Below are 23,168 nucleotides of genomic sequence, written 5' to 3'. Positions count from 1 at the left end.
TCAGATTTATTTTTGTGTCATTTTCCGCAGGCCGAATTTGTATTTGAACACAATAAGGATTATAGGAATGAGTATTAGAGGATCTGCGGTACGCGTATTAGAATGGTGTTTTAGTAGTTTTCTCCGGAGTTGTAATCAAGTTTTGTGGTTTGTTTTAGTTCTAATCATGCTTTGTGGTTTGAAATTTACTGTAAATCAGACTTAATTTATGGTTTAAAATGATTGCATCTTTTGATTTTAATTGTTTATAGCTTCTATTTTGTTGATGAAATGAAAGTGACTAAGCCTAACAATGATACGTAATAACTGACACAAGTACTAGTAAGTTTTTTAGACAAAAACCACGTATACCTTGATTCCTTGTAGACATATACCTTGATTCGTTACAGAGAGGGTAAGTAGGCAAATCAGAGGGAAACCAGTTGAGAACACAAGGAGTCAACTCGAAACACTAATTTAGCCACCCTTGCTTTTATCACCACCACTGTCTCGTACAAATTCCAAGCGGCCAGATCTTGATTCCTGCTATAACCTCAAATTTTGTTAATTATCAAATTTCTTGGTTAACACAAACTTAAATTCAAACATGTTCCACTTATTTTGAACATCTCGTGTTTCATGCTAGAATGAAAGACCATGTTTGAGCCGAAAGAATTTCAAGTATCCTAAACAATGTTAAAAGATGAAACACGCTGCACGTTCAGTTGACACTATACTTTATATTTGGTTCCAAAGATTAACCAAAGACATTAAATTTTCACGTATAATGACAAGTTACATGTCACCCAGACGGCCAGACTGTAGCTTTTTAGAGGGAAAAAAGAGAGGTCATGTTGCTCACTTTCCTTCTCTTTCAATGTATCTAGTAAGTTGATTGATACTTGATTAAAGGGAACTTATGATACTTGAGTATTAAGGTTTTGACTGATAAATATAATTATACAAACAAAATTATAAAAATTAATCTGATCATCATTATATGAATTATATAGTTTATGGATATGTAAACAAACATTTTAATAAAAAACAATAATTTGTTTACAGTATGGTGTCGCGGCTTTAAATATTTAACAAAAATAAAATAAATTTAACTTTTATGGAGTCCACAAAACATCTGAGTATTGGAATTCAAAATTATATAAAATACGATCTAATCATTTTTATTTTTATTTTTCTTTATTCTACTATATTTTTTAAACCGTCGACAACTGTTCTACAACATAATCACTGTAATCAAAATATAGAACAGTTAATTTTATAAATCGCACAACACTTTGTTATACGGCATATAATTCATAAGCTGAACAATGATCTTGATAATTGTTAAAGGTGAAGGATGTTAATGATTAATTTATATTTATATTTACAACCGCTTATAAATAATAAATTATATATATATTTGGATAATCAAAGATATTAATACGGAGACAAAACTTTACTTTAATTTTGTATATATAAGATGTCACTTTTGTCACCTTTAGGTGATGATCACATTACCCTGTATGATCTGCATTGCATAATTAATATAGTGTCTGAAATACATGCCTAACTAGTCATAACTTGTCCATGTGACACGTAATAACTGACACACCTGTTCCAAGTCTTTCCGGTTTTATTTCTAGACAATCAAACTTGTTTCTTGTTCACTATTGTCCCAATTTTGCAGGCACATTTCCCTTTCAACAACTCTGTGTCTTCACACATCAAATTCTCTGATCCGGGGTGTTATCATCATGGCATTCATGTGATTTTACATAGGGGTCTTGTTTGTGTCATTCGAAGTTGATAGTAAGCGTTTTTCGGGTTAGAATAAGAATTTGAATTGATATCTGTCTGTGATCCGGGCTCTTTGTTGAAAAATGAGGGTGTTGCATGGAGTTTGGGCTTGTGTTTGGTTTGTGATGAATGTGGGCTGTATGGGGAGATTTGTGGTGGAGAAGAACAGCCTGAGAGTCACTTCGCCACCCGAATTGAGGGATACGTATGAATGTGCAATAGGAAACTTTGGGGTTCCTCAGTATGGAGGGACAATGGTTGGTCTTGTAATGTACCCCAAATCTAATCACAAATCTTGCAATAAATTTAGTGACCAGGATATCTCTTTCGAAAGTAAGGCTGGAGGGAGACCCGTCTTTCTGCTTGCAGATCGAGGAGGTATATTTTTATGCTTGTATTGACGTCCTTATATAAACTATTTTGGCCTTTGAACTGTATAAAACTGGGAATTAGATATGCGCGTTATATTGTAAATGTGTAAGTAGTGAATTTTATTATATTTGTGAAGATTGTTTGTAGTCGAATGTGGCACACAAACAACATAGATATATGCTGATGAAGAATAAAATTAGGTGCTAATGCTAATTCGAATTTTGGTTTAAGAGTATAAATTTTTGTTAAAGGACTCCAGTTTATCTGTTCCAGTAAGTTTAATAAATACCTTACATCAGAATATCAGATTTCCAAATTTATCCCATTTATTGAACTTTGCTTCGGTTCTTTTCTCCTTCAAGTATAGTTTTTTTTTTTGCTGTTTAGAACTTTTTGTCGCAGACTGGGGTAGTAAAACTATAACAATTTTCTAAAATTGGAGCTTTAGATATAAAGATTTTCTAGAGGTTGTGATTCCAGAAATATCTGACTGTTATATGCATCCACAAGTAGATAACTGACTGTGCAGACCCTCAAGAAATGTTCTTACACTAAGCTTTCCATCTGGTAGATTGTTACTTTACGTTGAAAGCTTGGAACGCGCAGATGACTGGAGCAGCAGCTCTTCTAGTTTCTGATGACAGGGTTGAACCTTTGATAACCATGGACACACCAGAAGGACAGAATGCTCGAGAAGATTATCTGCAGAACATTACGATTCCCTCAGCACTTATTAGCAAAACGTTAGGAGATAATATCAAGAAAGCTCTATCAGATGGCGAAATGGTTACCATAAATCTTGATTGGAGGGAATCGCTTCCACATCCTGACGATCGGGTAGAGTATGAATTCTGGACAAATAGCAATGATGAGTGCGGGCCAAAATGTGACAACCAGATAGAGTTTGTCAAGAGTTTCAAGGGAGTAGCCCAGATACTTGAACAGAAAGGTTACACCAGGTTCATGCCACACTACATCACTTGGTATTGCCCACAGGCTTTTATCCTCAGCAAACAATGCCAGTCCCAGTGCATCAACAATGGAAGGTATTGTGCTCCAGATCCAGACGGGGATTTCAACAAAGGATATAGTGGCAAGGATGTGGTGGTTCAAAACTTACGTCAGGCTTGCTTCTTTAGAGTGGCTAATGAAAGTGGTAAGCCATGGCTTTGGTGGGACTATGTCACAGACTTTGCAATCCGCTGCCCAATGAAGGAAAATATGTATAACAAAGAGTGTGCAGATACTGTTATTAACTCACTTGGTAAGTTGCACATTAAACTTTAAAGTATTTCTCTTCTAATCTTTAATGTATGTGATAAATCTTGTTTAAATCTAGATAACTAGGTAGGTAGATGTAAGGCAATACAGTATACTTCTCACAGAATTTATTTTTGCCTGCATTTTAATTTTTTTGTGCAACACACTACATGTTGCGATTTTAGTGTCTGTTGCTCACTTCAGTTCTTACGATCACACTTTTACTACTGATTTCTGCATTATAACTTTTCATGCTCACCCCTTTCCGGCTTTCCCTTTCCTCGAGAAAAGAACCCAAAAAACTTAATTTAATAGAAATTTAAAACTGGAACTTCATATAGTATAACCGTGCAGCGGATACATGAGCAAAATGTTCCATATTCCATTATCATTAATTTGCTAAACAGTGTCTTCTAAGTTTCTGGTCACATCCTCGCTCACACGTTTACGACTGATTTCTGCACTATAACTTTTCATGAGGTAACATCCATTTTGATTCTTTATGGTATATTTTTTTTTTCAATTGCAAAATGGATTCACTAGTTGTATGTTTCTGTAATGTTGAATTTACCAGAAGAGAGTGTCTGAAATTAAAATTAGCTCTTTAGGATTTATAAGTCTGCAAGGAGGCACCAGGAGAATGTTTAATCTTGCTAAACAGATTCCCTTATTTGATAATTTAACGCACTCATATATACCCAATTTGTTTTTGAACCCCCGACCTCTCTTAAAGGGAGCGAGGTAGGTAGCACTAAACTAAGAGGCATAAGGTCACTTTTTGAACTGTATATTATGTTTAATGAATGACATTCTGACATTTGTGGTCTTGAAATAATCATTATTAATATATAAATTTTTGTCTTTTTTGATATACTTTCTAGGTGTTGATCTCAGTCTGGTAGATAATTGTATAGGGGATCCTAATGCTGATGAAGAAAACCCCGTTCTTACAACTGAACAGGATGCACAGGTTCAAGTTTCTTCGCGTTCAGAGTATTCTGACCTTCTTTTCTTTATAATTGCCTTTTAAGTGAAGTACATAAACTTTTTATTTGGCAATTCTGGATCCAGGTTGGTACCGGTTCTCGTGGTGATGTAACGATCCTGCCAACTCTGCTCATAAACAACAGGCAGTACAGAGGTATGAAGTTATATCAAGAGCTTCATAAAATTACATAAATTGATTTTCAACCCTGCTTATTTCTTGTTCAGGTAAGCTGGACAGAGGAGCAGTTCTCAAGGCCATTTGTTCAGGTTTCGAGGAGACGACTGAGCCAGCCATTTGTCTTTCCAAAGGTGATTTAAAGTTCAACTTCTATACATTTCAACCATTTCAAGCACTGGGAAAACTAATAGTACAATTTTTACCACCGTCAGCATATGTCACTATATTTCTTAATCAACATAATAAATATTTAGATATTTATTTTTTCTTGTTGTTCTGATGCTTAAACTTATTTCACAATGAGGTTGTGATTTTTTCGTTGATTGATGGCCTTTTTCTAAACATTTTCTTCCCAATTCTGCCTTCAATAACCAACCCCACAGACAGAAATGTGATCCAGGCCATTGCATCCCATGTGCCACATATTGTTTTTAACTAAGAACAGAATATCGTTATTATGTTTTCATAGTCTAGACATCAACATCAAGTGGTGTGAGTTTCCTATGCAAGATTTTCCAGTGTGTCAGAGACACTGGAACCAATTCAATGTCATTACTTTTGAAATAGTAACTGAAGCTATAAAACTCCATGAGATTGTGTGCTTGTTCTATCCAACATACTTCTGGAGTTAGCCTGTCTCCTTGGCTATCTACGTTATCTGAAACATATGAAGGCCAATGCAAACAGGAACACTTACGTCTCAATAACTGCCTTTCGTATTTTCTGTTTCTTCATTATTCTGTTGCTTGATACACCCCATTTTGTTATCGATGTCTTCTGGTAGACACTAATGAAAAGAAGACTTTTGATAGGATGCTTAAAACTCCACTGTCTCTGATTCATTATATAGATCATTTATAAACATTTAATTGTTCTTTATTCACAAATTAAACTTTGATTCATCCTATTTTTCAAATCAGACACTCTAATGCTTGTTATTGATGTGCTTTTACAAAGTAAGTAGTTTGTTATTTGCCACATCTTATTTGTCAACTTATTGTATTAACTTTTTGTATCTTTCTGATCTTCCCAGATGTAGAAACAAACGAGTGTTTAGAAAATAATGGTGGATGTTGGCAGGATAAAGCTGCAAATCTTACTGCATGCAAGGTGATTCGCCTGCAATTGGTTCTCTGAGGGACTCATATCTACATAACGACATATGTTTAGGAAAGTTCGGTTTTTGTTTCTGATGTACATATGGTCTTGATTTAGGACACATTCCGCGGGAGAGTGTGTGAATGTCCTATAGTGCGAGGAGTGAAGCTTTCTGGTGATGGATATACTCATTGCGAAGGTTGGTGTTCCACTATGTCACTCTTATCGTTTTCATGCATTTAAAACATGTAAGAACTTTCTATAATGCATACATGAGGTGATAAAACATGGCATTGGGTATTAGCAGGCATGGTTTCCCTAACATTTTGTTCTCATCACTTTCTTGTAACAGCTTCTGGAGCATTGCGTTGTGGAATTAATAATGGAGGCTGTTGGAGGAAAACGCAGGATGGAAGGGCATATTCTGCTTGTGTTGTAAGTTGAAGATTGAGCAAGTTTTCTCTAGGTGTTCAGATATGAGTTTCGAATCAAAACATGTAACATGACCCATAATAGACAAGTAGAGCCCCAATGAATCTTATGCTAAATTTCAACACTCCCCCTCACTTAAAATCCCATTTTTTGGGTTGAAGAGTGGATCACGGGCGCCCATCTTTGGGGCAATTAATGCCTTCGTGCCAAACCTGAGCTCTGATACCATGTTGAGAACCAGTCCATCTAAAACCTTAAGATGTTATGCTATATTTCAACACGTGGAACTCAGTACTTGAATACTTCAACAGAATTTAGTTTTTCCCATTATATTTCATTATGTTAGTTTCTTGTGCTTACCGTCAATGATCTTTCAGGATGATCGGACAAAAGGTTGTGTGTGCCCACCAGGATTTAGAGGCGATGGGGTCAATAACTGTGAAGGTGGGTCTTTGTTCCTTGTTCTAGAATTCAAGATGATCTTAGTTGTTGATTTGAAATTTCTTGTTCCTTTGAGAATATCCCAAATTTATCATCTGAAGGCTAATCACTTGCATTGTCATCGACGAATGTTAAGCATATATTATATGCTTGACAGCTCTTGATCCTTCTCTGAATCAACAGGGTGTAGGTTGGCTTTGTCTGCAATGATGGTCATTGGTTTAATAATTATGTGTTGGTTCTTCCAGATGTTGATGAATGCAGAGAAAGATTAGCTTGTCAATGCCCCCAGTGCAAATGCAAGAATACCTGGGGTAGTTATGATTGCAGCTGTAGTGGAAATCTCTTGTATATGCGAGAGCATGATACGTGTATCAGTAAGTATCATTTCTTCAGTGTCTTGTGGCATTATATACAGTTGATTATTGCTGAAATATGTTCATCTGGTATACACAGGTAAAAATTTTAACACAGACATCAACTGGGGTTTTGTTTCCATCATTATAATTGCTTTGGCTGCTGCTGGGTACGCCCTGTACCAGTACAGGATACGGGTATGCCTTACTGTTATGCTCCTTCTAAATTCAATCGTTCTTTGACTGAAAGTGGTTCGTTATAGATGTTCTTGATGAAACTGCATATGATATGAGGTCTAATATATGAAAGATAAGGACAAACTGCAGTACCTGAGGACAGAACTTATAAGCATATCGAATACGATTAGGAGTGTTAAAGTTTACTCACTGGTGTCTAGCTTTGTTATAGATGGTGCATCAGTTTACTCATTGTTGTTGTAAATTCTTGTGCAGAGATACATGGCTTCGGAGATCAGGGCGATCATGGCGCAGTACATGCCATTGGATGACCAACCAGAAGTTCCGAACCATGTCCCTCATGGGGAGGTCTAACTGCAAGATCTTTCGGAAAATAATGTTCTTGGAAGATGTTGCAGGAGTATTTCACCCCTGAGCTTATTGACTACAGATTTCCTACAGGCTACTAGTTGTCTTGATTACTCACTGCATCAAAGGAGAATCTCATCTTACTTATGTATATGTTAACAGTCTGATGCACATAAGCTACCTATTAAAAGAGGAAATTTTCCTCTGAAATATAGAGATTTTTTATTTATCATCTCATGCATATTGATGTCAAAGGGATAAACAAATAACGATAGGTTTTTTACATTTTGTGATACATCCATCTATCAAACAGTTTAGAATTTCAAGATGCTTTTCATATTTCATATACCCTTACCTGGTATACATATTAAGCTTTCTGCAGATTCTTACCTTGCTTCTTCTTCTTAGTAAACGTTTGTGCGAGGTATATCAGTTCACATGTTTCGGCATCGGAATTTGCAGTGCTCATAAAAGAAAAAAAAAAAGAGGCATATGTGCATATATAGGTAGATGGATCATTCGTCTTTGCACAAAAATTCCAATACACCAAGGTTTCCAAAGCATTCAACTCATCCAGCCAGTACAGGCCATACTGCCAATATTACACACTGCTGAACACCCCTGGCACCGCCATTAATTGAAGGTTGACAAAAGGTCATGGTTACAACAAAGATTGTACAAGCACTAAAAGCAAGAAATGAAATGCAACTGGTGAACATCCTATACTAGGGAGCAATGTGCATAATCACTTCTGAAGTTCTATTATTGAATTTAGTATTCGATCTTCAGGAACGAAGAGTATAATAACCGAATCAAAGCTTCCCACTCTATAAAACGAACAAGGAGATGTTGGTTCCTGGATCCGAAATTTAACTTCTCCCAGAGCTATGTCCTTCAAAATAAACCAATCACCAGCAAGGCAAATGAGAATCAAATTATTTCTGCTCCTATATAGACCATAGTTGTTTACAGCTATATTCTGTTACGAAGTCTTAATGGACACGTCAACTTCATGTTGTTTCTAATATTAAGGAACATGTGATAAAATATGCTCCTAATGACACTCGAAGATTAAATGCCTTTCTACATAACATCAACCAACCTTCCTTGCTACATCAACACAATTTCTTTTCCAAGTATAATGTCACACATAAACAAACGAAAACCATCTCTGGTGATAGTTCCAAGAGTCATCTTGCAATTAACTAATATATGTAGTATAAATTTAGCTAATATGGCTTGATGACTTACAAAGCATTAACTTTGTTTTACAGGTTCCGAATTCGATTCCCCTGTGTGCTTGCCTTCCAATATGATTCTATAAATATAGAAAGCTACCATAGCACCACTGTACATAGTAACAAAACACAATATTAGAAGGCCAAAAAACTTAAACATTAGATGGCAAAAATTTAGTGATACTTATTACTGATTCAGTTGTCATTCATAATTGCAGTTAATATGATATACTCATGTAATACGAGTACTTTGAACTTGAGTGATTTTAAAGGTTATCATAGTGGTAAAGGCTTATATCCCCTATGCAGAATGGTATAAAATACGGTCTTTATTAAAATCTCACCCTTTTTAAAGCCACATATTCCTAGTATTTAAATATATAGAGAATAGCAAAAACTGCAGTATAGAGTAAATAACCCACCTGCAGAACTCACAATATGTACCATGAATTACTAGCAGTGCCCCTAACGAGTACAGACAATAGTCACAATATGCTTTTTGGTTAAACTAAGCAACTTCAGAATCTAATATTGGAATCTTCATATTAATATAACTATTGCAGTCAAACTGAAGGACATCTACTATTCCTCCTCCTTCAACCTATGAATACTTACATTTGCTTTTCTTAAAAAACATACATTATTTTTACTATATTCATCTATAAAAGGTCTGCAGCTTTAAAGTAGATATCCAGATTCCAGTACTCCCAATACACATGCATATTGTATATCCAAAAGTAAACATCTTTAGATAGAAACTTTGAATGAAAAGCAGTTCTCAGACGTTAAGAGAAACAACAAACCTAAAATCCAAAATCAACCACTCACACTAAGTGGTGTTCAGTCAGAAAGAGTCACAAGACTGACATAGTAAATTGTAAATTTAACATTAATAAGGATGTGCAAAGCTCCAATCCTTCATACATATAATGGGAGAACAAGGGTTTCATTGGAGTCATTTTGTTCACTTCAAAATAACTGACTTGTCCTCGCATTTAATAATTGTCAAAAATTTTGGGGGCAAGATGACCATCATTTTAAATATTAGCACTATTAGGACCAAATTTATTTCATGATAAATATGAATTTACCTAATGAAGGCTGTCAAAAGGTTGGCAAGCGATGACCTCTGCAAGCAAGCGGTATTAGAAAATGTTACCCAGAAGTCAAACTAATAGCAATATGTAACGTCTCCGAGGACTACAACCATAATAATTCTTACCACAAGTACAATGCGTATGTCCCTAAGAAATAATATAGTTGCAATTGCTGCAGAAACCACAATCATTTCAACGTCAAAAGTCAATATCAATAATAAAACTAATCAATAATAAAACTAATAGTACAAGTGTACAACACAAATATCAAGTTTACAGTTCATTCATTCTATAGCTGAAATTAATGTTTGAACATCTGAAAATAATATCAATCTTTTATACCAAATGGGTGTCCTCTGAACATAATGCAGTTACATTAAGCATTTTTCCAGTAAAAAAAAATGAAAGGGGGGGACCTCCCACGCAATATTCCTTAGAAGAACAGATTGTATACCTCTAACATGCTTTAGAGGAGAAGGTTGTAAATGTTATTACTCATAGATACAATGTTATTAGTTATTTCTAGTCAATAAATTAAGATGAAATACTATTCGTTGAAATTTTGTGGAAATTTCTACTTAAGTTTAAATTCTATTATGTATCTTTATACAGATTATGCATCCCCCACTTTAAATATAATTGACTGCTTAATTTCTTTATCTCGATACATGTCGAACTTATAGCTTTGTGTGCATCGCTAGTTTATTAATACTTCTCTACATATCTGTGCTACACTAGTATCAGTAAATCGACTCAATTGATCCATGTCCTCTTACGTCATACTTCTTGTTCAATTTTAAAATTTTAAACATAATTATGTTTATTTCCTACCTTATTAAAATAGCTGATGCGAGTCATGCGACATGCACAGATATTAATAAATATGCTTTAGTATAATACTCTCTTGTGAATAAACAAAGTTCCTTGCTTTCCAGTTCTCCCATAGTTCACTTCTCTGTCTCTGACTCTATATATAGCCTATAAACTTTTGTTCAAGGAAGAGTAATTGTTTACACAAGATATTGGTGCAATTTCTTTTCATTATATCAGTGCAATATCTTTTAATTATATTATATTATATATGTATAGCATAAGTTGAACAAAATCATACAGAGAGTGCTCAATACAGTTTAACTCATTACTGTAAAACATTAAAAAGAAAAGGCATAACTTTAAGTGGCCCACGATATCATTATAGTACAAATGTGTTGGTTATTGTTCTTATGATATATCTGCATAGAAGTTACAAGCATGCTAGGATATTGCACATGGATGTTAAAAAATCTTATAAATCTTTACACAATACCAATTCCAAGTCAACAATTTGATATAAATTAGTAGATAGCATGTCTAATATTGAGTCAACACTGACCTGCTTGTCCTTTCAAGGCTGTAGATGAAGATTCTCCTCTTTTCCAAGATTGAAAACTTGAAATACTCAATGCCAAAAGAGCACCTCCAAGGATAATCCCGAACCTAATGGCAGGAATGCTACCAGTAACCATGAATGAAAGAAAACCACCAACAGAAAGTAGCAGTCCTGCAAAATAAAAGCAATGGACGATGAACGCCTATGCTACTATATATATAACTTTATCAATGGCCTGTTTGGGAACCTGGATTTCATTTGAAATTCTGGATTTGATCAAATAACTTGTTTGGGAATTTGGGTTTCATTTAAAATCCACCCATTCAAATATTAGTATAAATCTGAAAATTTGAAATGACAGTTCAAATTCAGTCATTTGAAATCCATCATTTGAAATGAAATGCATGTTTCCAAACGGCCTCTAATTGTAAATAAAGTGAAGTTGCAAATGATCATAAAAACTTAAAAATATCTGCTGAAATATAGACAGTTATAAATTATAATACGTCAACTTAAAGGATAAAGGCCAATGGGACCTCATATTACTAATTACTTTATCAAATAAAGTTGCAACAGATTATTAAAACCTCATAGTATCAGCTGAAAATAGACAACTATAATACTTAAACTTACAGCAATCAGATTGCACACCTGAAGAGGACAAAAAACAATACAAAATTGCAGCAGGTTTTAAAATTTGAATATGAGATATTTTGTGCGTACCATATGGTATTCCAAGATAAAAGTCACGTACTTCTGAAATTTCATCCAAATCCTCAGTTGAAGAAGCAAATGTTTCTACGACATCTTTTACTGAAGGATTCTCAGCAGCTTTGGACAGATATTCTTTACCCTCTTCACTTACTTCCTTGGCAATCACACTTAAATCTTGCTTTGCCTTTTCTGCTTGAATCTTTAACTGCTCAGAAGCTTCTTTGAAAACAACTGCTGCTTTCTTAGAATACTGTTCATATGCTTCTTGTGAAACACTCTGCATCACTAATGCTTTCTCCTTAAACAAGGCTAACGTCTGCTTCCAGGCTTCCTCCGATTCATTAGCCTCCTCATTGACACCACTTTTCTCCTTGGAGTCTTCAGCTTCTGAAGGGTTCTGTTTTAATACATACGTCCAATCACACTAAACAGATTGCTAAAGGAAAACCAACATCCAAATTGAACATGCCAGTCATATAGTCAAATGCTGTCTTCCAGAATAATCTTTTCTTTCAATTTTATATATCTATTAAATATCAACAAAGTGGTCCAAAAGCGGCTCACTCTCCTTACAATGCCTAAAAGAGCTTCACTTACCAAAAAATACACACACCGCTTAAAAGCACATACCAACATCCCATCACAATAAATCATTATAAATCACAAGTAACAATATACCTTGAAAACATTAAAAATACCATCTTCCTCAAACTTCAGTAATACAAATTCAAAGACAACGACATACTGCACCATAACTCAAACACAATCGCACACTGCATCACACACTTCATTAAAACATTTGTAAGTACCCCCACCCTGATTCTTCATAACACAAGGTCAACCCATCGAGCCTAACCCAAGACATGGATGTGTAAAAATCTAAATCATAAATAAGAAGGTTTTGGCCATTTTTGACAAGTCAACAACTAATGTATATCAAATTGCTAACACTTTTTGGACCGACCTGTGGTAGGTTGTTGGGTCAGGTATACATGTCAGTTATGGGCAGTGCCCCAAACCAGCTTATACTAACGGTGTGGGATGTTACACATACCCAATCAAAAAACACAAAATTAAGGGGGGAAAAACCATTCCTACTTGTCTTAGTGAAGCAACCTATAACCATAGTAATTCCAGCAACCAAAACTCAACTACTAATTCTAGCTACTGCACATACAAAAACACACATAACAAAATTATGCAAAATCAAAAACCAAGCACACACATACAATAATACATAAAATCAAGAAATGGGCTAACCGATTCTTGATGAGAAGCAGCCAAAAGAGGAGAAAGGAAGCGTTTTGAGGAAAAGGGCCGGCATAAAGGGAGCTTATAAGGAGCTTGTGAGCATCTCAAGTGCAAACACGGCGGCGGCACAGCCACCACTCTACTGGTGGTGGTGTTGGGGAAGCTAGGGTTAGGGTTTGTGATTGTAAATGGGTGCAATAGACTGCTCATGCTCATTTTCCCAGCTCAAAAATGCTCAGAGGAGTATATGAATTAATCGGTGAAAGCAAGAAAATTTCGATTCAGCTGCAGCAGCTTTTCACCCTCGAGGATGCAGAGGAGGATGGTCTCGAAATTTATTTTAGGGTAATTGCAGATTTTAAGAAATTTAAATATATATTTTAAATGAAATGTAGAGGGCATATCCCGATATTAAGATCAAAGTTATTTAGCTATAAATTAGTTGAGAAACCGCGCGTAGCGGCGGCCTGTAAAAATTATATTAATGATTTAATATTAATATTTGTAGAATGCAATAATTTTGTGGCTGTTTATAAAAAGTATATTAATTATTAAAAATTAATATTTGTAGGTAAAATAAATTTTATTTTATAAAATCTTGATGTAATACCAATACTAATATATAAAATTGCAAAATTGGACGATAATTCATGCTGGAAAAATGAAAATAAATTTCTACACATAATTAACAATTTAAAGCACGACGAATCTTAATTCTATTTGTGTTATTTTTTTTTTGAAAAGTAATCATATTCTTACATTGCCACATTCCTCCAGTTATTTTGAATTGATTGTGCACAAAAACATCTAACTTAAATCCGTGAGATAGCGATCTATAACTACTCTTACTTGTAACAACCTTTATTTTTTAATACCGTATGAATAGTCTTCACTTAAAAGTTGCTTGAACGGAGCAAACAGATAATGCATGAATAATTTTTTTCCGTGTACAAAATAAATCATATAAAAATTAACAACAACAAACATGTCCGATGAACAAAACAAATATTATAAAAGAATAACCAACAAACATACATCACTAATAGTTAATTTATTGATATCATCCATCAATATCATGTCAAGACTATATTCTTCTCCCGTGTTTGGATTGTCGACTCCCACATAGCGGTCTATAACTAACTTTGCTTGCAACAACCTTTATTTTTTTAATACCATATAAACAACCTTCACTTATCGTTGCAGAAGAACGACACCATCAAGTTAGAAATCGAGCAAGAGAACTATCACCAGAGAGAGGTAGGGTTGTGGTATTGAGAGAGAGGAGGTTGTGTTTAGATGATCCAAAACCCTACAACCTATAGGGGTATTTATAGATGCGGAGAGACTTGTGTGCTACTGTTTCCCATAATTAAATAATCTGAAACAAAATCAGATTAAAACTTTCAGGCTGCTATATTCCATAAATAATCTGAAACAAAATCATATTCTGAAATTTGCTTCTAATATATCCGAAACTAAAAAAGGTAGTTCTAATAATATATCCGAAACTAAAAAAGGTAGTTCTAATTTTTGATATTTTTCATCCAAAAATTCCAGAAAATCAGAAAAATAGAACGGAGCGATGTGAGAGGCGCCACCTACATGCCCCTCGCTTCTCCTTTATATAGAAACAAAATCAGATTAAAACTTTCAAGCTACTATATTCCATAAATAACAGAAACAAAATCAGATTCTGAAATATAGAAACAAAATTAGATTAAAACTTCCAAGCTGCTATATTCCATAAATAACTGAAACAAAATCAGATTCTGAAATTTGCTTCTAATATATCTGAAACTAAAAAGGATAGTTCTAATTTTTGATATTTTTCATCCAAAAATTCCAGAAAATTAGAAAAATAGAACGGAGCGATGTGAGAGGCGCCAACTACACACCCCTCGCTTCTCCTTTATATAAGTATATTAATTTCAGATGAAATTACAAATTAATAGTGTGATGATTAATTTTAAGAAATTTATTTTGATGAAATATTATATTTTATTAATCGAAGATCTATTTATGGTTTTTTAAATCAAAATCCTAAGAATAATGATTTCAAGATTGACACATTATATTAATATTAATATATATAATATACAGTGGATAATATGCTAGTACAATTAATACATGAAGAATGGATAAATAATTTAAAGTAAAACCAAATTTTTATTCCTTTCTCATAATATTAAAGTAATCACTATGGGAGAAATTTTATAATCAGTTGGCTCATAAAACCAAGTCCTTAAAATTAATAAAAATTTTGGTCAAAATTAATTTTTAAATTAAATTATTCTGTCAAAATTAATATATATTATAAATTTTTAATATAATATATAAAGTATTTTCATCTCAAATATTAATATAAATATTTTAGGGGAATTATCTTGTATCCTGTTTTTTCAATCTTATTTTCAAAAATACTACTTTCTCCAATCTTATTTTCAAAAGTACTACCTTCTCTAAAATATTTTCAAAAATACTATCTTTTTGAAAATATTTTCCAAAAATACGGTGGTTGCATATACAACCATATATGCAACTACAATTCCTTATTTCAAGTTCCAGTTTTTGGACTCCATATATATATATAGAGGGTTACTCCAGTGAGAACTTCTTAATATGAGAACTGTAAGAACTTCATTAATTTATCATATTTTGACTAATCTAAACATCAAACTAGTGGGTACCCAATATAAAAAATGTATATAAAACTAGTCTCTCCCTAGCTAGTCAAAAAAAAAAATCCACTGCCACATCATCAGTGATTTTTTTTTTCCGGCTAGCTAGGTGAAGACCTTAATGATATACATTTTTTGTGAAGGTGCCCTGGCGGGGCCCTTCAAATGAATGAGATTTTGATAAATTAAAAAAGTTCTCACGGTTCTTATTTTAAGAAAGTTCTCAAATGACGGTGATTGTGTGAGTCTATTTTAATTTTGGTACTGTCTGATTTCTGCTACAAATTCTCAAAATATGTCCTAAGAAAGAGAAGACTTTGAATAGTTCTATTGTGCAGGGTATTGGAAATAAACAAAGTGATGTAATGAAAGAACGCTGAGGGTACCCTGTTTCAGTCAATCTTTTACTGATTTAATCTCTTAAAGAGTTCCTTTAGCACATGATTTTTAGAACACGGAATTTGATTCTTACAATGAGATTTTAAAAATAATTAAATCATTAGCAACAAATGTTAATTTGTGAGCTAACAAGCTTGTCTGTACAAAAAAAATAGATTCCCCGTCAAGCTTCGAGTTTATCAAATATATAACAGTTACTTCATAAGCATGGTGTGATGGTGCAACAATTTAAGTACGTCAATTTTCCAGGTTATCAAGTTAACTGATTCACAGTAGATGCAGCAAAATAAGAAGTTGCAGAGAACTGCAGAAAACTTATACACGATTAAAGTGTTGAGCAGAATGATGGTGCCATGCTGTGTCTAGCAAGCAACACCAAGGTTAAAAAACTCCGAACCTTTTCAAAAATCGGGCACCCCAAAGCCGAAACACAAGAAGAAGACTCGAAAAATTGGGGAGGAAGGAAAAGTTCCTACTACAGGCAGCATTATTGGTGTTGTCATCTCCAAATATCTGGCATGATACCTCCTGCAACTTATGGCTTTGCATTTGACAAGATACACGATCCAGACCTCATACTTGTAGCAATTAGCAGCCTCTTGGTATGCATTTAAGAAGCTAACAAGGTATACATCATGAATCCAGAAAGAATTACAGATATATTCTGTCCATAATGTACCAAGTGATTAATGGAGTTGCAACATCAAGTGTTTCTTAGGGGGCAGAAGAGTTAATCAAAGGCAAGAGTTTAGTCTGTTCGTGAGAGCTCCAGTACATCCATTATCTCTTCTTGACATGAAAATGACAAATCCAGTAAAGTGGCCATCATATGAAGATTTGGGATAAGTACTAATGTTATATAAACAGCGCTTGTTCAAGTTTGCTATAATATCCTGACCAGAAAAAAAAGTGTGCTACAATAGGTTTTCCTTGAATTATGTAGTTCGCAATCACCACCTAAATGTTTCTACTACAAACTTTATCTTGAATCCATGATATCTAATTATCAAACACGACTACAATGCCGTATAAGCTTACACCCCATCAGTGTCTTAGAGGGCTTTTCTCTCGACTCTGCCAAAGCGTTATGCAAATTCTGCTATCTCTGCTTTTCAACACCCTGGGTCGCTGCCTAAACAATTATACCTAGTTAAATTTAGTAACTCTAACCTAGGTTATTGATCTTTAATTGTTGTATCACAAATTGAATAAATTGAAAGCATTACAGCAGTACCCAATATCTAAGCATATTTTAATACTCTTAATATCTTAGAAGTTCTGTTTAACAAATTTTTAGACTGCTGCTGAATGGCATTCATTTGAAACTATAAAATCATTACAGAGCTGGATATCAACAAAGGACATGTTTACTTATTCTCTCTGCTTACAGTTATAGTAAAACCAGTATTATACTTGTGCCATGATTTCATAGTCGATTATATGGGAAGTCAATTTCAAGCTCACATGGAAACACTATAAACTTAAGTAAGGAAAACTCTATGAAGGAAATAAAAGTTTCAAACTGAACTTGATGACAATTATTACCAAGTCTGACTTTTCAAGCAAGCTCAACGGACAATTACCAATCAGTTAAGCGATGCATTCCAAATTAACCATTCATTTAATGTTATCAGACTAATAAGTCATAACCATTAAGTCCTCACAGCAAATACAAAACATCTACATAGTTTCCAACGGAAAACAATATTTTTCTAAAAACAAAAATATCAAAGATAGTGGGGACTGGGGAGTACAACAAAAACTTCTCAACCACCTATCTACTTCCTCCATTTCATATTACTTATCTTGTTTTGACTTTATGTGGTCAAACTGACCCAACTTTGACTGAAATTAACAAATATTATGTAATTAAAAAATAAATTTAAAATTATCTTATTAAAATATTTACATAATCTACTTCAAAATATATTTTTCAGATTCTTAAAGTTATACACGAGTAATTTTTTAAGTCCAGTCAAAATTGGGTCAATTTGACCACAGACAGTCATAATTTGAAACGGAGGGAGTAACAAATACATGTTTAGAAACTGCAGTTGGGGAATACTGGGAAATTAAATGCACACTATAAACTTAACCAGAAGTTGCATCAATTACCAATTTCCATTAATGACGACTAGCTAAACTAAAATTTAACATGTTCATATTAGACACTCGAGCTGCACTATAAAATGGGGAGTCTCAGACACAAATATCATGCAAAGTAAAACAATACAAATTCATATACGAACACAGAGAGGCAAAAAACTGGTAACGCTCTGCATATAATATAAAAATGGAGAAACTTACCAAGTCATTGTTTGTGATGGTCATCTTTTTGGTAGCGAACCTCGGAATTACTGAAGGTGTGCGACACATTTCAGTGAAGGAGGACGGAATTATGGATGGAAGCAAGATCTTGTTACCACCACCTCCTTTGTGGTGGTTTAAAGTATGGTGGCTTACACATGGATGGTTGAAACCATTTCCACCATTTCTGGGGATTGGTCCTCTTGCAGAAGTTGCTAAAATCAAGAGTATATTTGGGCTCTTGGAAAAAAAATATGCCTTGGGCCTAGCAAATATTCCTGAGGTTGATGTAGATGCATTAGATGGACCAATACATTGATCCATCTGGGGGTATAGCTTAACAACAATGTAATGTCCTGCTTTATGCAAATATACTGGAGTTAAGGCAACATGTTTTAATTATAAAGTATTAAATGATTCTGATTTATGAGTTGTCTTGTAATCTTATAATTGCAGCATATACCTAAAACAAGAGGTTTGATCATCGAAGAATATATTTTGATAAAAAAAAAAAAAAAAAGATTTTTAGATGGTGCCACCGTATACACATTAAAATTCTGCTTCTTTGCATACAATTGTTTCACAAACAAGGCAAGAAAAAAGCAACTAGTGAAACAATGCAAATCAATTTGATACATGTCAATTGTCAATCAACATTCCTTAATTAATATGTGAATTCTGGCAGTGGGAGAAAACAATGCAATCAGAAGTCGAAATCACCATAATTTGTAATTGAGTTGTGAACTTTGTTGCTTCCAGAACGAATGATAGTAATCCTAGTCAGTCAGAACTCACATCTACCCCTTGTTTCTTCAGGAATTCCTTCGCCTCAGCTATGTCCTAAACAAAAACCAGTTAAAGGCAACTCCTTAGGAAAGAACCAAATCATTACTATAGCATTATAAATATATAATATACAAAGATCACACTAGTGTGGGCTTTTCGCTTTCCTATGCACAAAGGTTGAAACCAGGACTCCACATAATTCCTCATAAATTGAAAGTGTGATGTTTATAAATGCGTGAATATTATGAAATTTTCTGTGCGAACACAAGAGGAAAAAAACAATTAAAACTTTAGTTGTTAATTTAGTACACATCAAGCTTGTCTTAGAGATCATGAAAAAAAAAACAGAGAAATTAAGTTTTAGGGGTTCATCTGTCTAAGACTCCCTCCGTCCCATTCATTTTCACCATTATTCCTATTTTACTTCTCCCAAAAAATTATCAACATTCAATATTAAAGGTAAATTAAGCTCAAAATATGTTAAGATTGCACAACTATGGTATTATCTGAGTGTAGATTTTATAAAAAAATAAATATATTTTTAGTAAATTGGTAAAAACGTGAGTTATGATTGATGGACAAAACGAATTGGACGGAGGGAGTATCACAGTTAATGTGCAGATAAAATGTAAGGAGGGATACCTTCTGTAACAAGACGGACTCTTGCGGACAAGTTGGAAACTGCATTAGACCGACTCCAACCATTAACAGACCATAGCATCCCAGTGACACTATAGAGTATATTGGTAGCTGGGAAATATAACACAAGCCATTGTAAATTGTTAAACCATATCCGAAGAAATAACTGAAAAAGAAAAAAAGCAAACAAACACAGATGTTCCGAATGGCTTATATAAAGCGGTTAGCTCACCAACCAAGTATAACTATGTGGAACAATCGACGCCTGCAATAATCCCACCCAGACGGCTAACATCACTACCAACAATGACATAATTTTCACAATATGCTTCATTGTATCTGCCAAGTGAAAGAACATCATTAAAATTCAAATATTTTTCGACATATAAATTCTACTGAATGATCACTTCACAAGCGAGTAACAGATTAAGACACATATACAGTAAAACCTTGATAAATAAATACACCAGGGATTGGAAAATTTTATTCATTTATCGAGATTAAAAATACTATGTACTTGAGACCGGAAAATTATTTATTTGACGAATTAATTCATTTATCGAGATCCTATTGTACTGTATCCATGGCAGCTTTAATTAAATCAAAATTTTAGAAACCCTTATTTCTGAAACCCAAATTCACTCTCAACCCGACCCGACCCGATCTGAACTCAATTTGAACCTAAAAGCAGCAGCTGCAACAATAACAACTCAATTGGCAGAACAAATTAGAGAAAGACGAACCTGAAGTTACGGAGATCGCCGCCGTTCGTCAGCGCCGTATAAATCGCCGGAGATGGACCTGACTTTGTGTCTCTTGTTATTACCTTTGTTTCAGCCCAATCCAGTTTATTATATTTGAAAGCCCGTACCCAACTTGTTTGTAGGCTATATAGCCCAGCCCATTTGTGCTTGTATTAGCTTATACAATGTTATCGACTAGTCACTGAACTTCAGAATTTGATAGATTAGACCCTTCTAACTTCTAAATATTGGCAGTTCTGCCCTTTTGACAACTTGAAAGGTATATAAAAGAAGAGTAGAAAAACGAATATAAAGGTACTTTTATCCCACAATTTTCGTATGAGAAGATTCAAGACCACCTTGGCTTTATATGTGTACTCGATGAGATATAGACCAAATAATTAAAAGTGTATTATTTGTTGATTATATTTAAAAAAAAATTAAAGGAAAATATCTAAGCAAATAAAATATAAATTATAATTATTATTAATTATAGGATACGAAGACACGCTAAAGGGATCGAAATTGAGAGACATGAAGCAACTTATGATCTCTTTGATCTCAGTCACCCCTAAACGCAACCAACACACTCTTTCAGCAAAATTATCATCACAAATATTGATTCCGATCACGAATCTCATTTTTGTAATTAACAAATTTCTCTATAAACACCGAGGAAGGTCATTAACTCTGATAAAGACCAAAGAGCCGATTCAGTTATCTACGAAACTATTTTTGAATTGTGTTGATCCAAATCAAACAATTCGTTTATAAGTCCAAAATATAAAAATACTAAAATACGAAACTTTGTCCTATAATAATGTTCTGTGTTCACATTGAAAATTTTACTTAACATATTTCTTCCGTTTTCTCCAATTTTTTATGTTCGGATAAAGGATTTGGTACGCATTTTTATGCTCCGAAAAAATATATTTCATAAATTGTTTAAATATTATTTATTCCAAATAAAAGTTTAATGTTGGAATTTTTATAAAAAATTATAAATATATTTATCTACACTTTAAAATACGTGTCAAATAGTGTTAAAATGGATTTAAAAAAACAGGAAAAGAAGAGGTAATCTAGTCAAGAGGAAATATCAGCATTTCTTCCGTTCCTGCCAATTGTATATATCGGGAGATGGAGACACGACACGGATTTTAATGCTCCAATAAAGTACAGTTTTGTAACTTATTTTTAATTTTTTTTCTGTATGAAAATATAACACTTATATTTTTATACAATTTTTTTAATATTTTTATACAAAAGAAAAGAAATTTAAAAATAAGTTATAAAATTATATTTTATAAGATAACAACCCCCCATAATGCGTGTCGAGCGGTGAAAAGAAAAAGTATACAATTGATTGGACATAGGGAGTAATATACTTTTGTGCCTTTTGGGTGAATTTAAAATAAGTACTTCTTACTTAATTTAAAAAAGTGAAGCAGAAGTTAAGCAAGTTAAAACTTATAAATAATCAAGGTATTTGCGAAAGAAGTAGAAGTTATGAAACAAAAATTAGTATTATTAGTTTTTTATAAATAATTTTTTCACAATGATACAAATAAATATTTTTAACTTATAATTTCAAAAGTCGGGCTTAAAATCCCGGTCCAAATACCCACTTCATCAATCGGGTCACGGACTATTATTGAAATCTGAAAAGAAAAGAGCATGCGCTTGTCTGTACGTGATTTAAGTTTCAGCTCTATTTCCACAAAGTTGACTGTACACATTGTGATGGACTGATGGTATTGAGTTTTCCTTCATTTCTGACAAAGCAGAGCTTGCAGATTTGAGCATGACGAGTCGAGCAGCCTTGAGGGCCGTTTGACTGAGTTTTGAAATAAGTGCTTCTTATTTAAAATAAAAGTGAGAAGTAAGTTAAGATTTATAAGTGATTAAAGTGTTTCGGAAAGAAAAGCTAGCATTCCCAACTTTTTATAAGTGCTTCTCGACTTTTTACACAAACGGGTCAAGAAAAATAGAAGCGGCTTATTACGAAAAGAAGCACTTATTTTCGGTATCCAAGCAGGCACTTAAATTGTCAATCTCAACCTGATTGATATTCGATACTCCCTCCGTTTCTTATTACTTCTCTAGTTTGATACGTTGGGACTGTTCATAACATGAGATAAATTATTGATTAATGTCTAGTTTATAAAATTAAATATATTTACGAGTAATCTTGTTGGAATCATATTTATGAGTATTTTAATACGGTGAAGTTTTTATATTTAATACTAATACAAAATTAAAGACATTAAGAGCAAGTCCAATAGATGTGCTAAATCAAGTCTTAAATCCAAAAATAGGGAATATGGGATAAAATTGCACTCCAACACTATGCTAGTGATGTGCTAAATCACTAGCACAAACCTCCCCTTCCCTATTTTTAGAATATGCTAGTCACTTCTAAACTATTTTTATCATTAAAATATGCATTTCCCTCTCTCTTCCACATCATTTCCCTCTCTACTCCACTATGCAGTTGTTTA

At 33.6% G+C, this 23,168-nt stretch overlaps 3 protein-coding genes across 4 annotated transcripts; 1 reads left to right on the top strand and 2 right to left on the bottom strand.

Moving 5' to 3' along the window:
• Nucleotides 1–1,642: 1,642 nt before the first annotated feature.
• Nucleotides 1,643–7,676, top strand: LOC108216439 (vacuolar-sorting receptor 1). The gene is made up of 12 exons (XM_017389205.2): nucleotides 1,643–2,154; nucleotides 2,720–3,412; nucleotides 4,290–4,378; nucleotides 4,480–4,549; nucleotides 4,621–4,704; nucleotides 5,607–5,683; nucleotides 5,789–5,870; nucleotides 6,024–6,106; nucleotides 6,481–6,547; nucleotides 6,793–6,921; nucleotides 7,001–7,098; nucleotides 7,354–7,676. The coding sequence occupies exons 1-12, from the start codon at nucleotides 1,860–1,862 to the stop codon at nucleotides 7,450–7,452; spliced, it is 1,866 nt and encodes a 621-aa protein (XP_017244694.1). The 5' UTR covers nucleotides 1,643–1,859; the 3' UTR covers nucleotides 7,453–7,676.
• Nucleotides 7,677–7,921: 245 nt separating this feature from the next.
• Nucleotides 7,922–13,472, bottom strand: LOC108215620 (protein FATTY ACID EXPORT 3, chloroplastic). Of its 2 annotated transcripts, none has more exons than XM_017388138.2 (7): nucleotides 13,125–13,472; nucleotides 11,874–12,261; nucleotides 11,154–11,321; nucleotides 9,907–9,953; nucleotides 9,776–9,813; nucleotides 8,698–8,794; nucleotides 7,922–8,338 (listed from the first exon to the last, which is right to left on the bottom strand). In XM_017388138.2, the coding sequence occupies exons 1-6, from the start codon at nucleotides 13,329–13,331 to the stop codon at nucleotides 8,704–8,706; spliced, it is 939 nt and encodes a 312-aa protein (XP_017243627.1). In that variant the 5' UTR covers nucleotides 13,332–13,472; the 3' UTR covers nucleotides 7,922–8,338; nucleotides 8,698–8,703. The 2 variants fall into 2 exon arrangements, with proteins under 2 accessions (XP_017243627.1, XP_063947873.1); XM_064091803.1 differs by having other exon boundaries at nucleotides 8,315–8,358.
• Nucleotides 13,473–19,042: 5,570 nt separating this feature from the next.
• On the bottom strand, nucleotides 19,043–20,824 carry LOC108216665 (dolichol-phosphate mannose synthase subunit 3-like). The gene is made up of 4 exons (XM_017389490.2): nucleotides 20,668–20,824; nucleotides 20,157–20,263; nucleotides 19,928–20,035; nucleotides 19,043–19,339 (listed from the first exon to the last, which is right to left on the bottom strand). Exons 2-4 carry the CDS (start codon nucleotides 20,256–20,258, stop codon nucleotides 19,280–19,282), a joined length of 270 nt encoding a protein of 89 aa, XP_017244979.1. The 5' UTR covers nucleotides 20,259–20,263; nucleotides 20,668–20,824; the 3' UTR covers nucleotides 19,043–19,279.
• Nucleotides 20,825–23,168: the final 2,344 nt, after the last annotated feature.

Source organism: Daucus carota, chromosome 4 (genome assembly GCF_001625215.2).
Source record: "Daucus carota subsp. sativus chromosome 4, DH1 v3.0, whole genome shotgun sequence".
Taxonomy (NCBI): Eukaryota; Viridiplantae; Streptophyta; class Magnoliopsida; order Apiales; family Apiaceae; genus Daucus; species Daucus carota.
Note: the sequence above shows the minus strand (reverse complement) of the source record. Positions and strands in the feature narration are given on the sequence as shown.

Coding starts and splice junctions, on each gene's coding strand:
- LOC108215620 (XM_017388138.2), bottom strand. CDS start 13,331: ATGAGCATGAGCAGTCTATTGCACCCATTTACAATCACAAACCCTAAC. Junction 9,954..11,153: donor AGCCTTGAAAGGACAAGCAG/GTCAGTGTTGAC, acceptor TGGTTTCTGCAG/CAATTGCAACTATATTATTT. Junction 9,814..9,906: donor ACATACGCATTGTACTTGTG/GTAAGAATTATT, acceptor GCTTGCTTGCAG/AGGTCATCGCTTGCCAACCT.
- LOC108216439 (XM_017389205.2), top strand. CDS start 1,860: ATGAGGGTGTTGCATGGAGTTTGGGCTTGTGTTTGGTTTGTGATGAAT. Junction 5,684..5,788: donor CAAATCTTACTGCATGCAAG/GTGATTCGCCTG, acceptor GTCTTGATTTAG/GACACATTCCGCGGGAGAGT. Junction 5,871..6,023: donor TGGATATACTCATTGCGAAG/GTTGGTGTTCCA, acceptor TTCTTGTAACAG/CTTCTGGAGCATTGCGTTGT.
- LOC108216665 (XM_017389490.2), bottom strand. CDS start 20,258: ATGAAGCATATTGTGAAAATTATGTCATTGTTGGTAGTGATGTTAGCC. Junction 20,036..20,156: donor CACATAGTTATACTTGGTTG/GTGAGCTAACCG, acceptor TATATTTCCCAG/CTACCAATATACTCTATAGT. Junction 19,340..19,927: donor AGTCCGTCTTGTTACAGAAG/GTATCCCTCCTT, acceptor GTTTTTGTTTAG/GACATAGCTGAGGCGAAGGA.